The 18,350-nt window shown below is 41.6% G+C and overlaps 1 protein-coding gene across 3 annotated transcripts; it reads right to left on the bottom strand.

Annotated features, from left to right (window-relative positions):
* Positions 1-1,754: 1,754 nt before the first annotated feature.
* LOC143299759 (TBC1 domain family member 25-like) lies at positions 1,755-17,188 on the bottom strand. 3 transcript variants are annotated; one of them, XM_076613153.1, is made up of 8 exons: positions 17,022-17,188; positions 13,149-13,258; positions 11,117-11,265; positions 10,028-10,177; positions 9,099-9,337; positions 7,453-7,671; positions 6,565-6,852; positions 1,755-6,430 (listed from the first exon to the last, which is right to left on the bottom strand). In XM_076613153.1, the coding sequence occupies exons 1-8, from the start codon at positions 17,148-17,150 to the stop codon at positions 5,240-5,242; spliced, it is 2,475 nt and encodes an 824-aa protein (XP_076469268.1). In that variant the 5' UTR covers positions 17,151-17,188; the 3' UTR covers positions 1,755-5,239. The 3 variants fall into 3 exon arrangements, with proteins under 3 accessions (XP_076469268.1, XP_076469269.1, XP_076469270.1); XM_076613154.1 differs by lacking the exon at positions 17,022-17,188 and adding an exon at positions 14,634-15,531; XM_076613155.1 differs by lacking the exon at positions 17,022-17,188 and adding an exon at positions 15,010-15,530.
* Positions 17,189-18,350: the final 1,162 nt, after the last annotated feature.

Here is an 18,350-nt window from a genome sequence, read left to right as displayed (position 1 = left end):
ACCCGAGCTATTCCATTGTTGTTTAAGTCTGCAAGGCCCTTCGTGTAGACATTGTAGAGGACAGGAGAGAGCGGAGACCCTTGTGGCAGTCCCATGGATAGTTTAGAAGGTGCAGACATCCAATCTCCGAGGCGTAGGACGACGGTTCTTTCCTGAAGCGCTGCTGCTATCCATCTTGTCAGTGTCAAACTTACTCCATACCTTATCATATAATCTTATCATGACCAAAGGATACCAAAATATACAAGTCTTGTTCACACTTGCAGACTGTAAAAGGGAAAAATGATAATATTGGAGTAAGGTGACAGTACAGTCAACATATAATTGACCATGGTCCTTCAAGAGATGATGCCTTTGTATGCTTTAAACTGGAATATGAAATGATCTTCACCTTCTCACATGCCATCTATAGACATTCGGATGAAACAGTTGTCATTCGGATGAGACAATAAACCGAGGTCCCGTGTACAGCATGCATTTAGCACACGTAAAAGAACCCACAGCAACAAAAGGGTCGTCCCTGGCAAAATTCTGTAGAAAAATCTACTTTGATAGGAAAAATAAACAAAACTGCATGCAGGAAAATATAGAAAAAATGGGCACTCATCATTCGCTTCCTGTGTCATTCGGTCAGATTTCAGGCATGCACACATACACACTCAGACAGACATGTAACATTTTACGTGTATGACCCTTTTTTTTGCTTAATTTTTTTTTTTTTAACCCGCCATGTAGGCAGCCATATTCCGTTTTTGGGTGTGTGCATGCTGGGTATGTTCTTGTTTCCATAACCCATCATCATCATCAACATTATTATCATCATCATCACCATCATCATCAGTCATTATTATCATCATCATCATTACTATTAGTCACAGATAGAGGGGTTGCTGGGAGAAGGGGGATGATGGAGAACTATTCTGTGCAGGCTGCATACTGGTCACTCTTTTCTTTGTTTCCATTTTTTAACCCATCCCTACCATGTTAAAGACAAAGTAGCTTCACAATGTGTACTTTTTATTGAGACTCTCAGTATTGAACACTGTAGTGACTACTGGCATGACATTGAGCACATATACTTAATTCAAACAGTATTTGATTTTAAAATATCCTAGTACAAATTATAATGTTCAGCAGGACACACACACACACACCCACACTAAATATGTGACAGATGTCCCCGCAGGTAGAAATTAATGTAGAATGATTTATAAATAAAATCAAAGTAAGAACAATACAGCCAGCCCGCAAATAGAAAATCAAAACAAAACCTGTGTGGAGAGGTGAAGATGGATTAACTGTGCAAGCTTTTAAAAAAAAAAAAAAAGGAAAAAAAAAAAAAGAGAAGAAATCAAGATGTGCATGCTCAAGGTGCCCATCCATACACACACAGAATGAACGAACACGAGGTTTTATTTTTCCAGGGTATTGAGTTTTGGACTGTTCATTCATGGATCCCCTTTCCTGTAATATTCTACCTGAGAATCATTTCCTCAATTCTGAGAGAGATGATCATCTTCTGGTCGATTCAATATTTTGCATTGATTCGAGGTAATGAATATGAGTTAAAGAATCCAAGGCAAAGTAGTTACAGTATAAATTCTATCAAAAAATACACTTAAATAAATGAATACATAAATATTGAATCAGAAAGATAGAAAAATAAGTGTGAAAAAAGGTGTGATGTGCTGATGAACTGTATTTTACTTTGATTGTGCACCAGCAGCAGTCTCTCTCTCTCTCTCTCACACACACACATTGACATTGGTACATTTATTCAAGACAACTTTATTATGAATCATTCAAACTGGAAAACAGAAAACTGTATTGCACAATGGCCTTTATTTAATATCATTCAACTGAAGTACTGGCAACCACTTGCTTAATGTCTACAATGGCAAAAATGCGAGCATACGCACATACCCAAAACAGACACATGTAAACATGCATGCCTGTTCACATGCAAACAAGTACATACATACACACACATACACAAATGACAATGATGCATCACCAAAAAAAAAAAAAAAAAAAAAAAAAAAAAAAAAAAAAAAACCCAACAAAAATCTGAACTGGCACTGAGATTGTCAAACTTCACAGATAAGTTTTAATTTTGTCTTCAATGATAAAAAAACACCCAAACAACAACAACAACAACAAAAAAACACACCAAAAAATGAAACAATGATACATGTTCAAGCAGTTTATTCGTTGTTCACATTTCTGTGTTCACAGACGAAGAGAGACATGTCCTTTCTTAATCATGCATTCACATATGATCTGCAGAAGAAATCAACCACAACGTATGAACCAGATCTTGCATTATGAATATTTCTTTGAACAGATATTGATAAAACAGACTGTAGCTCCCATGTTTACATCATTCATTCAAAAATTTCAAGAACTCTTTGGACTCAGTGAGGCAAGATTAAAGTATGCAGTGCCCAGTCAACCTTACTGTCATAATTTTAACTTAAAGTAAAAATGATTTACACAGACTAAGAAAATATACTCATCTCATGTAGTATGTGTGTGTGTGCGTGCATGTATGTGTGCATGCGCGCACGGGTGCTTATGGCATGTGTATGCGTGCAAGCGTAAGCATGTACATGTATGCAAAAGCACATATCATGTATAAGCATATGCCTCTGTTCATGTGAATATCATATTTGATGAGTAAATCTACTTCTTTAACAGAAACACAAGTTCATATAAGATAAGCAATCAAAATGGAATGATACATGTAAACTTCAAAACAAAGCAGAATAAAACAACAGTAAGAGCTAGCTCAGACAATCACACTAAAAGTAAATAAAAATAAAACAAAATGAAATGAAATAAATAAAAAGAAATCAAAAGAAAAGGATCGAAAGTCATATCAGTCATGGTCCCAGTGAGTGAGTGATCAGCACTTAACGTTTTAATGTCAGTCATCATCATAAATTAGAGTCTTCATAATGCTCAAGGACCCACCACGGCACACCAAGTTTTAATAAGAAATCAAAACTCACCACTTTTTCAAGTAAGTGATCAGCACTTAACGTTTTAATGTCAGTCAGTATCATAAATCAGAGCCCTCACGCCACTCTCAGACCCACCACAGCACACCCAGTCTTACTGAGAAATCAAAACTCACCACTGACTTCACAACATATCACAACACATGCTGAGATCCTGGACAGCTAATGCTAACTGTCCTTCCAAGTCTTTGTATATACTGAACTAAAGCAGTCTTCATGCACCAAAAAAAAAAAAAAGAAAAAAAAAGAAAAGAAAAAAAAAAAAAAGTAAAATGTTCGCACACGTCACAGGAAAAGATGCTGATGGAAGCAGATGTTATGTACTCACTTTCACACTGTGGATGTTTCAGTCTGAGTGACTAATGCACACCTGTGTGGGTGTACAGACTTGCTCTGTTAGTGTGTGTGTTGCTTTGCGAACATTTTTACTTAAATTTTAATTATTATTACCCAACACATAATTTTTTTAATTACATATCTGTGTATGTGTGTGTGTGTGTGTGCGTGCATGTGTGTGTGTATGTGTGCAAATACATGCGTGTATGTATGCATGTGTGTGTGTGTGTGTGTGTGTGTGTGTGTGTGGACAGGATGAGGGGTGAGTGGATTTGGAGGAGGGGGAGGGGAGAGTTCGCGAGTAATGGCTGTGGATATGTTCATGTGTGTGAGTCCATGTGTCAATGTGTGATCATGGATACTAACTGCCTGTTTGATGTTTCTATTTTCCTGAACATTATTTCACTGCTGCATTACAATAAACCCAGACAGCCGAAAATAATAATCATGTCATAACTCAAAGTTTGCTTTTGGAATGGATTTCCCAATATGTCCAAAAACAAATGCCACTATACGTAACTCGCCACTGTGTTTTGTCTGAGGTGAGGTTTGTGTGTAACCTGGGAGGTTTACAGTCTCATGCTCTCAGTGCTGATTTCACTGCACTTCAACTGATGATCCCCACTGTTCTGTGTGTTCCCGTGCATTGCTGAATACTGGAGTGTTCATACGTCTGTCTCAGCAGTGTACCAGTGTCAGAAAAAAATCACTCTGATTTTATCGTGTTGTTGTTATGTTTATCGTTCTGCGCTGTAAAACAGTTTTTAAATTTTTTTTTATTGCACTGTTTTGTGTTGTGTTGGATTTGCCGTTCTGCACAGCACAGCAGTTTTTATTGCACTATTTCCAACCCCCAAAACGGAGTATGACGGCCAGCATGGTGGTGGTAAAAACGGTCATACATGTAAAAAGCCCACGTACATGTGTATAGGAGTGAATCTATGAGTCGTAGCCCACGAATGAAGAAGATTGCACTATCTATGTCTGTCATATTCAGCAGGTTAAAAAAAAACACAACCAAACAAACAAACCTTTATTGCACTGTTAATCACTGAATTGTTTTCACAAAAGAAAGATTAGACAAGAAACACTGGCTGTGTCTTCTTGGTCAATGTGTTTTCTGTTGTTTTTTTCTGACTAGGAAGGTCATTGTAGTGTGGAGCTGCCTGACCTGTTGCACAACCATCACTTCACAGCCAGAACTGTAATGATTTCTGCCGCTGCCACGCCTGTCTGTGTGTGGACACAGCCAGGGCAGACCTCCCTCTGAGTACATCAGTTCATTTGAAAAAAACAAAAAATCAAAACAGAACAGCTGCTGTCTCTCCTGTCATGGCCTCTATGCCTAGAGCAGAGGAATGTTTTCAGAGACTTGATTCTGAAAATCTGTCTGCTCTACCAGACGTTTTGGAGTGAGATGACATTTGGACAACAGTTTGTGTGTGTGTGTGTGTGTGTGTGTGTGTGTGTGTGTGTGTGTTTCAAATCAAAAGTCTGTTCAGAGACTGAGCTGAAAATTGTTCTTTCTCTGTGTAAGAAGACAGTTGGACAAAAATTCCTTGATCACAAGTCAGTTCAGAGACTTGAGCTAAAAATCTTTCTGATTTTCCATACCTATCTGTGTAAGAAGGTGAAAGGTTAAAGGTCCCACAGCATTTCGCGGCCACTGAGGCAGTGAATTTATATCCACTGTGTATATCCACTGTGTATATGTATTTATATCCAGCTTGGTATGAGAAGACAGGGCCCAGTACTCTCCTTTTGCTGTTTCAACATTCCCCAACAGAAGTCAGGCACCCATTTACACCTGGATGGAGTGAGTAAAATCAGAATACAGTGAGAAAACAGCTGGATAAAAGTTCCTTGGTCACAAGTTAGCCAGCTCAGAGACTGAGCTGAAAATCTTTCAGATCTTCCAGACCTTTCTGCAAGTGAAGATAGTTGGTGTACAGCTCCCTGGCCTGATGCAGCGCTTTGTGCACGTTGTGCTGGCGGACCATCTTGTCAAAAAACATGGCCACGTCCTCGTACTCCATCCTGGCGCTCACGATCCGCTCACGGTGCTGCAGCAGCAGAGTCAGACACATGAACATGAGGAAGGGGTTGCCTCTCCCAAACTGATGTGGGGGAGGCAGGGAGGACTCAGGCTGCTGAGATCTGGCGTCAGACCTGTCACCTTGCGTTTGCTGACCCCCTGACCAACTGCCCTCTGACACGCCAGAGTCAGAGTGACCTCTCCGGAAAGGCTGGTCACTGCTGCCAGGGTCCGTTGCTGAACAGTTGTAGTCGGCAGACTGTGTGATGTTGTCCACCGGAGGGTTGGCGCTGCTCACAGATCGCCGCTTCCTGTTGCCAGACAGACCGGAGTAGCCTTCGTCATCACCCTCTGTCTTGGCGGGGCCTTCAGAACTGGCAGGTTCAGACTCCAGCGAGAGGGTGAACACCCCTTCCCTGTCCACATCTTGGAACGAGGAACCATCATCACAGCTAGGGGCAGCAGCTGAGGAGAGGTCGGCAGTCCCCACCTCTATGCTGACATTGACAAAGCTGTTGTCAGTGTCCGTACTTTCCTCAATGTCCTTGTGGCTGGCAGTGTCAGGGGTACCTGCTGGCATGTCTTTTAAGTGCCCTTCCAGATCTGCGTCGATGTCTGGAGTTTCCTGGCAGAGACCGTTGTGCTCGATGGGAGAATCAGTAGGCTTGTTCTCCTGCAACACTTGATCAATGCAATCCGACCTCTGTTGCAATGAGCGGGTCACATCATCCTCAATCCGAGGGTAATCTGACACCTGATCATCATCGGACAACGAGACATCAAATGCTGAACCCTGGGAACTCTCAGTGTCTCTGGAGGGCTCCTCAGGGGTGTCAGTGTCCTGGGAACTGAAGCTTTCAGTGGCCAGGTCTCTGGCCCTGTTGGAGAATCGCATAGCCAGCAGCTTGGTGTAGACAGACTGCTGGAAGGAGAAAGACGGGGAGGCCGGAGAGGAGGACAGCAGTTTGACACTGTAGTTTGGGTCGGCCAGCAGCAAGTCATCTTTGGGCTGGGTCAGAGGCAGAGTGCTCCACATCACCTGAGCACAAAAGTGTACACCACTCATTAGGTTTATCGTCAATACAAAGATAAAGAAATTCATGTTCATTAATATGCAACTGCGCTGAAACCACTGTACTACCTTCCAAGAAAGCCAAAAATACACACACTTACCTCCAGCATGTAAAGAGCATCTTCAAATGGAAACTCTCTCTTCAGCTGGAGGAGGAGCCAGCGATAGCAGAAGAACAGGTCGTGGGCGTTGATGCTCTTCAGGTAGTCGTAGAAGGCAGGGTCATGGACCTGCAGCAGGTCGGCCAGGTGGCGGAACTGGGTCATCATTGCCATGCCATCGGGGGAAAAGTTGCCATGGAGCCGACTCATCAGGCTGCAGAAGCAGACGTAGGCCTGCGCCTCTTCCTTCTGGATGACCAGCAGTGGGGAGGCCAGGTCACTCATGCCCTGTTGACAGCCATTCGGTTCACAATGATGTCATCATTTTGGGGGGCTGTGACGGGTGCAACAGCCAGGTGGTTAAAGTGTTGGACTTTCAGTCTGAGGGTCCCAGGTTCGAATCTTGGTAATGGCACCTGGTGGGTAAAGGGTGGAGATTTTTCCGATCTCCCAGGTCAACATATGTGCAGACCTGTTTGTGCCTGAGACCCCTTCGTGTGTATATACAAGCAGAAGATCATATATGCACATTAAAGATCCTGTAATCCATGTCAGCCTTTGGTGGGTTATGGAAACAAGAACATACACAGCATGCACACCCCTGAAAACAGAGTATAGCTGTTTACATGGCGGGGTAAAAACGGTCATACACGTAAAAGCCCACTTGTGTACTAAGGGGGGGTGGTGGGGGGGTGGGGGTGGTGGTGGTGGCTACTCTTTGATAATAATAATTTATTTTTGTTTCACGCTTAATCTTATGCAAGCAGAGAGGGAGGCCAAAGAATGCCTGATGCAAGAGAGTCCAAGGAGAAGTCAAGACCCCGAAGCACACCTGGCGCACCATTCAGAGACTGGCCTAAAACAGACATGAAACAGCAAGACACTGACCTGACAATAGGAGACGTCCGGGTGCGTCAAGGCATAGGTCACCAGGATGTTGAACAGGCTCATGACGTTCTTGTTGTCGTCCCCCCCGGCGTACATCCGATGCGTGCGGTCCGTTCGCAGCACGTCCTTCTTCACCATCAGGGCAATGTGCTTCACCTCGTCCGTGGTGGCTCCCCTGGAGAACCGCTCCTTCCACTCATCTCGCAGGCGGCAGTACTCCTGTGGGGGAAAGAAGAAAAGTGTTGGTTGTCCCTCTAAGAAACAGCATGTGGTGTTGCACTGTGGTGACGTGCTCTCTGTCTCTGGGGAGAGCAGCCCTAAGACAGCATTAAATAGTTCTGAACATGTATTATTCATCTGTAAATGCTTGCTACTTTAATCAGTTAACATATATATATTCAAACGTATTTCCCTTTCTACTTTCATTACGATGAAAAGATTAAATGTATTCATGATGGTTCTGGTCTGTCTAATGTTGACTGCACGTCGCATGTCATTTTAACTATCACGTGACCATGAGCCAAAGATAAAATCAGTCTGTGCATACATAACAATAGTGATTGCAGTCATGTAGATGTCTCAGTAAACAGGACAGTACAGTTCATATTACAGTAAATTACAGTCCACTACCACACAGTTCAGTACACAATGGTACAGTCTACTATCATACGGAACAAAATAGTACAGTCCACAAAAGTACAGTACAATACACTGCAGTACAGTCCACTACCATACAGTACAAAACAGTACAGTCCACAATAGTACAGTACAATACACTGAAGTACGGTCCACTACCATACAGAACAAAACAGTACAGTCCACAATAGTACAGTACAATACACAGCAGTACAGTCCACTACCATACAGTACAATACAGAACAGTCCACAATAGTATAGTACAATACACTGCAGTACAGTCCACTACCATACAGTACAATACAGAACAGTCCACTACAGTACATTACAATACAGTACAGTGCAGCCCAGTACAGCAAAGACCAGTACAGTACAGTACAGTACAGCAAAGTCCAGTCCAATCCAGTACAGTACAGTACACTACAGTAAAATGCTTGACTGACAGGTAAACTTTCCCTGTGCATTTTTATTTTTCATCTTCTGGCACTGCAATGGTGCCCTTACTCTCACACTGCTCACCCTGAGTTCCCTGTTCTCCTGCAAAGCCACATCCATGATTTGTTCAAGTCAGTTTCAGTACTGGCAGTCCACAAATACAATGTTGTTATCATCAGTTAATGGAGTGAGTGCAGAGTCCAGCAGCGTTCAAGAAAAGCTACGCTGATTAAATTTTTGACAGACGCTGGCACAGTATTCAACATTCTTCAAGACATAATTCATGCAAAATAGAAAGACAGCATTAAACAGTTCTGAACGTGTATTATTCATCTGTAAATGCTTGCTACTTTAATCAGTTAACATATATATATTCAAACGTATTTCCCTTTCTACTTTCATTACGATGAAAAGATTAAATGTATTCATGATGGAACTGGTCTGTCTAATGTTGACTGCACGTCGCATGTCATTTTAACTATCACGTGACCATGAGCCAAAGATAAAATCAGTCTGTGCATGCACAACAATAGTGACTGCAGTCACCTAGATGTCTCAGTAAACAAAGCACTCACCCTTTCTTTACGTTTCAAGAAGCTAAACCGTTCACGGCCCGACAGGTTTTCAGGAAAGATGCAAAGCAGATGGCGCCATGCTACCCGACGCAAGGAGGGCTCAATGCCCCCCTGGTAGATGCTGAGTCGAAACTCTTTGGGTCTGACCATGAACCCTGCCGAGTCCAAATAGGTGTGGAATTCCTTGTCCGACATGGGCAGCTTGACTGGTTTGTACATCTCGTCAGTGTTCTTCAACCCTGCAGTCAGCATCATCATTACAATAATGCCACTGTGCTAAAAAAAAAAAGATAAGTCCATGATAAGTTTCATCATCTATCTTATTTTTTTAAGAAGTGAAAGTTATCTATGATCTAAAAAAAAAAAAAAGTAGTTTTAATCCAAATAGTTTTTGAATATCTGGAATGTATACATTAAATGTACTTTAAGATATTTAACATATTCCTAAAAAAACAATTGAAAAAAAAGGTCAATTGAAAAAACAAAACAAAATGATTTGGTAACAATAACCAACAATCCAAACATGTGGCATCAAAGCAAAATCATTCAAGTTCATTCTTTCTGATAACAAACAGACTCTTACAATTACAATATTTGCAAACTTTATTCTTCCTTGCAATCTACTATTCTTCCTTATCCACAATGTACCACAAACAAGACTGCTGCATTTTGAAAACTGTTCTGCAACACCTTTCTGAAGAACAAGCGCTTTAAAAGAACTGGTCAACAGAATACGCTGCTCTTCTCCAATAGAAACTGCATAACTTCTTTCGTCTCGATCATCACAACAGTGAGAATGCACTGCTCTCCTACTAAAGAAACCATGAAACTTCTTTCGTTTGGATCATCACAGTAGTTACAATATACTGCTCTCCTCCTACAGAAACCATGTAATTTCCTTCCTTTGGATCATCACAGTAGTGACTTACTCATAGCTTTTTGCATGGAAGACACTGTCTTTCCCACATGGGAGGAGATGTTGCTGGTGATGGTGCCAAGCAGTGAAGGTTTCTCCATCAGACGGAGAACACTGTGGTTTGGGACTTCTGCTGGTGCTATCACATCCCAGTCATCCATTTCTACAGTGAAAAACACACACACACACACACAAAAGGTATGAAAAACAGAACCGAAATGAAGGCACATCTACGTTTATAAAAATCAAAGGCAGATCAATATGAAGCAAACTATGTATGAGAATCAACAATCAATATGTCCTAGCTAATTGGCTGTGCAATTTATTAGGCTCCCATCTGGAGGTCTAGGGTTCAAATTCCATCAATGACTGGTTGATGATTCCTTAAGTCAACAAAGGTGCAGACCTGCTAATGTCTGAATACCATTTATTAGCTTATGAATATAAACGTGCATACATGCATTAGAGTGTGTGTATGTGTATGTGTATGTGTGTGTGTGTGTATGTGTGCATTTGTGTGTGTGTGTGCAAGTGTGTGCGTGCGCACGTGCTTGCAAATACATGTGTGCATGCATATGTGTGAGCGCATGTATCATTATATTCATGTGTGCATGTTTGCGTGTATAGGAACAACTGCAATCAACATCAGCGGAATTGCTAGCTAATTCTGTTGCTACTCTGACATAGATATTGATGTGCACATGTACATGTACAAGCACAAGACTGATGTGTATAGTTGAATAGCCATTTTGTCTCTTGATACTCTTGGGAGTGTTTGAAGATGATTTGCATGATTTGGCGTGGGTCTGTTGCTGCTACTTGTTGAAGTTTTATATGTCTTCTTTTATATTGTGATTTACGTTTTCTTAATTCATCAAATAAAATGTAAAACACGAGTCTTGAAACCGTCATGCATCGATAAAGAAAAAATACTGGCTGATTGATATGGACAGATCAGTACACACATGCATTAACGTTAACACACACGCACACATGTGTACACACATACACACACACACATCTGATGCTAGCAACAACAGCAAAAATAAAATAAAATAAAATAAATAAAAGGCAAAAGTATAGATTAAAACAAAAGACTAACCCTGCTCAGTTGTCTTCACGTCCATTCTCAGCCTAAGACAGGGGTCAGAAGCACACTGGAAAGCAGCATCCATGTCCCAGTCAGACAGCATGCTGAGATACACCTCTTTCCCTTGCACGTTTTTCGCCAGGTAGTTCAGTGTGTAATCACTGTCGTCATAACACAGACAGGTCACATATAAACACATCTTTTATCAATCAAAAACAACTAGATATGATTAGGAACACGTAATGCCAAACCAGAGCACAAGCTAACAGGTGAGATAGCCAATTTCAGTGGTTACAGAGCAGAATTTCCAATCTGAGGATTTGTATCCTGATAGCAGAGCCTGGTGGGTTAAGGGTGGGGATGTGTTTGATCTACCAGGTCAACACACTTTGCCAGCCTGCTGCCTTAATCCCTTTTATGTAAATGATGTATGAGCTCAACACTCGGTTTATATCAGAGACTGACATAAGCTTGGTGAAGTTAGTCTGGCCAACTTTAAGTAGAGCTGTTTGATCAATGGTTTTTCCACTGCAATAGGAATTCATTTATAGCTTAGTTTTTTGTGAAGGACTCTGACTCCCAGACTAGGAGGCAAGATTGCTCTGGCTCTTAGTGCTGCGGCCTTAGGGGCTAGTTGGCCTTTGCAGACCATCCCAATGCCAACTGTCCAAAAACCCTCTTAGCCAAGAGAGTCGGGATTTCACACGGGCAAGACAATCTCCACTGTAATCCAATTCTAGCCCAGATAGTTGGGACAGCAGTTGCCTACTGCTGTTCTGATGGTCACAGTCAGACACAACTGATTATCATACAAAATTATGATTAAACATGGAGATATATGCATGTAACAGACTGCTGTATCCATGCCAGCATTCACTGGTTATGGAAATGCAAAGATATTCAGCATGCAACCTCCTCAAAATAAAGTATGACTGTCTATGTAATGGTGGGTTGAAAAGGATCATATGCTAAAAGCCCTTTTGTATGGAATGTGACAGCTGCCACCCACAAATGTAGAAGCTCTAAGAAGATGAGCATTAGTTTAGGAATTAGCAACAATTCAGACATCAATGAAGCAGCATTTGATCATTCATATTACTATAAATAGTTAAAAGTATGTTGTATCATGATGAAACATTGTGATGCAATCTATATTTGTTTCATTAAGAATGGGCAAAATAACCTACAAATCAAGAAAGGAAGGGACCAGTCTACTGAAGCCACCTTTGCCTTACAACATAAAAACTTTAAAAAGTTACAGCTTTTAAATAAAAGCAAGTAAGTGACTGGTTCATTTCAAGATATCAAATGTAAAACAATTGTTTGACATGGATAGAACACAGGCAGTTAGCCCACAGAAAGATGACCATACACCTTAGATTACAATGTAAGAATGCAAATACTGAAATAGTACACATATGGATGTGACAATAACAGTAAAGAGTACAATCAAGTCAATTACTTGACTTGTAGGTGTACAGGTATGAACATCATGCTGATGTTCATATTCTTTCTTGCAATGATACTTCAGATCAATGAGGCAACATTCATTTTGCATAAAATTAAAATCAGGCAATTACAAAAGTAGGTTAAAAATACAAACTTAAACGTTACCTTCATGTATGTGTCAGACTGTCACATTGTAATCCACATTATATTTGTTACCTTTTTATGGAAAAAAAAATCTAGATACCTTAATATGTCTTTTCTTCAGAAAAATATGAAAAAAAGGCTTTTCAAATCATAAAGCTGAATCAATCTGTGAAAAAAGTGCTGAAAAAATGTATGTGGATCTATTGAAAGTATTGGTATCAAGACTTTCCAAAACAGAATTGAGAATAGCAACTGAAAACTTGTTCTGCATGTGCAGGTAATTAATTTAATCAATTTCCGTTCCAGTGTTATCACTGTGCATCATTTGTAATAAGAAGTCACTTAGCAAAATGTTTAAAAACAAATATTATATATATATATATAACACAATGATAAATTTTAAACTTTCTACATATTTTACAAATACAGCCCACTGGTCCATTATACATACCTTTTTGTTTCAAATGCGTTGCCCAGGATTCCATGGAGCATTTCAAATGAAGTTATCTGTGGATCTATGGAGAACTTCCTGTATTCTGGCTGCTTGAGACCTTCACATTTCTGAAATAAAGCAATAGTAACATTCATATAAATGGAATTGCTCCTGCTACAACCAAAACCATAAAAGAAAGTATCTCTTGCATACAGAGTCAAAGTGAGGGAGTAAGCAAAATTAAGGTTCAAATTTAATTTAGGTTCAGAAACATAAGAAAACAACAAAACAAGACAGTGGAGATATCTCTTTTTCTCTCTCATGCATACATACTAATGATACTACATAGACTCATACAGTGATACAAACACTGAGACCGTGTGAACACACACAGAGACATAGAAAGACACACACACACACATATATAAACACACTCAACACAATTTGGGAAGTTCAGTTATGAAAATTCTTTATTTATATCTTATGACAAGTAGTTTCTAACTCAGTGACAGCAGTGATTCTTAATTATTCCAGTGTACTGACAGCTAGTGCAGCATGCTGGCAAATATATCACCACTTCATTATCTTTCATCTCACTCAGCCATGTTAGTCATAATCACTCTACAGCTTTGCGTAATTACCAATGTCAGTTATTCATTGTGGATTGCATTGTCTGTATGAGGCAGAGCAAATAATACTGATACAGTGATAGGCAGCAGTGGGTCAATAGGTAGGCTGGCATGCAGTGACAGCTGGCATGAAGACATACACATCACAGATGGCTTCACAGACAGACTGACTGACAGATGAGACAGAATGTAAACAAGTATGATAGATTAGTATGCACAGGTAAGAGCACACCTGATACCTAGAGTCCAATAGCTACAGGGCTGTTTGTTGTAAGACTGAAAGACTGACACTTCTTCTTCCTTCAGGTGAACACCTTCATCTTGTTGAAGACTAAAGTACTTCAAACTTATAAGGGGGACACTCCGAAACACACACACACACACACATTACATGTGTGTGTGTGTGTGTGTGTGTGTGTGTGTGTGTGTGTGTGTGTGTGTGTGTGTGTGTGTGCGTGTGTGTGTGAATGGGAATCACGGATCAACATGACTTTCTTTTTTTCTTTTCTTTTCATATTTATAACTTTGATGTCTTCCGTTATATGCATGTCCCACAGACCACAGATGACCGAGTGGATAAACTGATCGATTCATTGCGTCTGAAGGGCAGATCGACTGACACTGACAGAAAAGGATCAAGTTCAATTATTTACAGAGAGAGCGTGTCAGTCTTTTTGTCCAGCATCTAAAATAAAACTAACGTCGGTTTTTTTTCAAACAGATATAATTAAGAACACGACAGACATGAAAAAAACAACAACAAAAGCCCACAATCAAACAACACAAAAACCATCAACAACAAAAGAAACACCGGTTTACAACACAACTGGAGAAACGCCGAAAAAGGATGACAGAAACAAAAGCAAAAACCCACCTTCACTTTAACACGAATAACTTCTTTGATATCCAGAGAATAAAAGCCAGCCATTGAGAAGAGTCAGAGAGTTTAGCAGACAAAATTGAGAATTCAGTGTTGACACGGACACTGTTCAAACCTATCTGTCGTCTGTCAGGCAGATAAATGTGATACAACGAACCATAACTCTGAACTCTTCACAGAGGCAAAAGCAGACGACACATGCAGCTCGTGATCAATCGGTGACTTTGTCATGATCTTATGCACATGTAAAGACATCGAAGGTGGTTAGTATTGTTTAATTACAAACCACAGAGTTCCCTTCTTTCTTTTTTGGTTGATCTTTAAAAAGTATTACATTTTTGCATCTTATAAAAGCTTACTTAGCTATTACCATTCATTCAGTCTAGACGTTTTGTCCTTGGTATGCACGACGTTCGATTGTTTGTATTCAGTTCAGTTCTGCTCTCATTCAGTTATTTTATAGCCCTGTTCACAATCAAGTGTTTTCTATCCACAAAACTGATATGTATCTGCAACAACAACTCAAGGAGGACTGAGAGGATTTGGACTACTTGATGCGGATTCTATATAAGGCTGCCCCAATTGCCGCGGACGAAGTCAATGACACTCGATTAATGACGTGATTTTTGACCCAGATAAATAGATGTCAGTGGACGGTTGGCGATCAGTTAAATGAATGTATGTCATTGTCATTATTACTGATAAAACACACACACACACACACACACACACACACACACACACACACACACACACACAAATCGCTCATAGTCTCAATGTTATAAAAAAAGGAGACTGAGGATCGTCCGACTGAATATACTGACTTTACTGCTCTCTTTGTGTCTGTCTGTCTCTCCGAGTCTCTCTCTCCCAGTCTCAGTCTCAGTCTCTCTCTCTCTCTCCGACCGTCTCTCTCCCAGTCTCTCTCTCGGCCGAGTCTGGCCATGAGTTAAACAGTCAGAGAGATAATGTAGTGAACAATGTTTCAGTAAAACGGCGGTGCATGGCAAGTATTGAAGTATACGACGTTGGTGGTACTGACCGTAGGTTGCGAAACTAACGGCAGTTATGGCACGACTTGAAATGGCAAAGCCATGTAGTCTCTCTCTCTCTCTCTCTCTCTCTCTCTCTCTCTCTCTCTCTCACATACACACTAGACTGAATGTCAATGGAATGCTACGATTGTCAGCACGTCCCCCATCCCAGCATCCCAGCATCCCAATGCAACAATGCCTATGGCCTGAATGTAATGAAACTTCACACACACACACACACACACACACACACGCGCGCGCGCGCGCGCGCGCAAGAATATCAGTCAACCAACCACTGACCCTGCAAGCCCTTCGTCACCAAGAGGAATGATCTCAGGTTTCGGAGCCTGAGGACGACCCCGCTGACGATGGATTGACGGACTGTTTCTCACACGCCGCGACCACGGTATGACAGCAAATCTTACACTGGTTAAGCCAAAGACGTGACACTTTTACCGGAGGTGTGTTACTGTATAAGGATGAATTTAATAAAGCAAAACACACACACACACACACACACACACACACACACACACGCCCCCCCCCCCCCCCACAGACTGAACAATACTGATATTAAAAAAGAAAAAAAACAGAAAAAAAAGAAAAAAACAAAAAAAACCCAGAAAAAACCCAAAAAACAACAATAACAACAAAAAACCCAACAAAAAACCTGGCCCGGCAGGGTGCCTGATCTTCGCACAAACCCAGTGCGCGGATCAGCATTGTTAGCCTATATACCCTACGGGCTTGTGTAAAACATTACTACGGAAACATATACATCTTACCGTGGAAAAGAAATTAGGCAACAGCCACTGGAGATCTCTAGTGGCATGATCATGAATGGAGAAACAATGAATATAATAAATGAATTTTAAAAAAGATAAATAAATAAAAATAGCAAATATTAAAACAGAGATAACGAGAAGCTGAAAGACGGAGTGCTAAAACACACACACACACACACACACACACAGACACACACAGACACAGACACACACACACACACACACACACACACACACACACGAACAAACAAGTATCAGTATCAGTAGCTCAAGGAGGCATCACTGCGTTCGGTCAAATCCATATACGCTACACCACATCTGCCAAGCAGATGTCTGACCAGCAGCGTAACCCAACGCGCTTAGTCAAGCCTTGAGAAAAACAAACAAACAAACAAACAAACAAAAAACAAACGAACGTACAATCGAGCTGTAGTACTGCTCTCGAACGAGCGAGTTGAGTTACCCGGGGTCAAAATCAGTAAACCACAAGATGGGGGAACATCTTTATGAGCGTATAGCGTATAGAAATTACTATGGGCATAGCGGGTCATACTACATCTAACCTTATGGTGACAAACTGCTCGGATAGAGGAAACAGCATCAGATGGCACCGAGTCGCAGCTGTACAGCGTGACGTTACGTGGACCGTCCAGTCTGGCAAGCGTGCATATGACTGAATGATCTGGCAGCATTGAAAAACAGCAAATCTCCAGCAGAAGTACTTTCAACAATACCGGGTGCCGCCGGCGTACTGAATTATTTACAACGATCCAGCAGATTTTCCAGTTGGGATTGCTTCAGGATGTGTCGAGCCGGTACAGCTATCCTATTCACTGACAACCCCATTGGATTTTACCCCGGGATCAAATCTGGCTAGCTGAGATTTACCCCAGGTTCTGAGGTTCATGTAAACAAGACTGGAACAAGCTCCGAGGGTAAACTTCAACTTGTCAGAACTGAACCCCTTGTCTCTACCCCCTGCCCCTTCCACCTCAATATGGGGGTCAGTCTTGACTAGCTTGAAGATAAGTGTCTTCCGGTGGTAAATTTGGTCCAGTTACAATTAATTAAGGCTAGGTTTGCTTCAGGTAAATTGTGATAGAGATGAGATGGGGATGGATGAACAGCTGGGTGGGGGCGGGGCGGAGGGGAGCAGTAAAGGCAGACGCAGGCAAACCCCCCTCCCCCACTTTCCCTTTTCAATATCTTAGAAAAGCGGAGTGGGGATCGCTTTTGGCTCACCACAAAAGTTAATGGCCCCTGGGGTTATTCTAGGCCAGCCCAGAATGACCCTGGGGTAAAACTCAGCAAAGGGGTGTTTTGAGGTTGTTACACCGGGTCTGTTCAGCCTTCGGACCTGTGGCGCCCAATGCGTGTATTCAACAACATGAGGTGTCATCCGAATGGCGCAGTGCGCGCCGCAGTCGTAAATAAGCTTTTTTGGGAAAAGTCAGGTTGGCCTAACACGCGCGTTACTAATCCTGTTTCAAACTGTGCAAATTCATCGTAAGAGTAAACACACTATCTCATCCCTCATCTCTCTCCTTCACTCCCCCCTTCTCTGTCTGGCTCTTGCTGTCTGTCTGTCTGTCTCTCTCTGTGTCTCTCTGTCTGTGTGTGTGTGTGTGTGTGTGTGTGTGTGTGTGTGTGTGTGTGTGTGTGTGTGTGTGTGTGTGTCTGCCTGTGCGCGTGTGTCAGTATGCACGCGCGCAGATGTCTGTCCATTCACCCAACTACTCGTCACTTCGTCTGTCAGGAGTGAAGGCCAAGAGAGACACGGGGGAAAGAACGGTTGAAAAAAGGAACCGAACGAAAACGGCTACGCTTGGGGCAGGCTAATGGATTCAGGAAAGGGCCCAAGAAAAGCAGAAGTGGTCATCTCTGGTGGCGGT

This window comes from Babylonia areolata, chromosome 25 (assembly GCF_041734735.1).
Source record: "Babylonia areolata isolate BAREFJ2019XMU chromosome 25, ASM4173473v1, whole genome shotgun sequence".
Lineage (NCBI taxonomy): Eukaryota > Metazoa > Mollusca > Gastropoda > Neogastropoda > Buccinidae > Babylonia > Babylonia areolata.
Note: the sequence above shows the minus strand (reverse complement) of the source record. Positions and strands in the feature narration are given on the sequence as shown.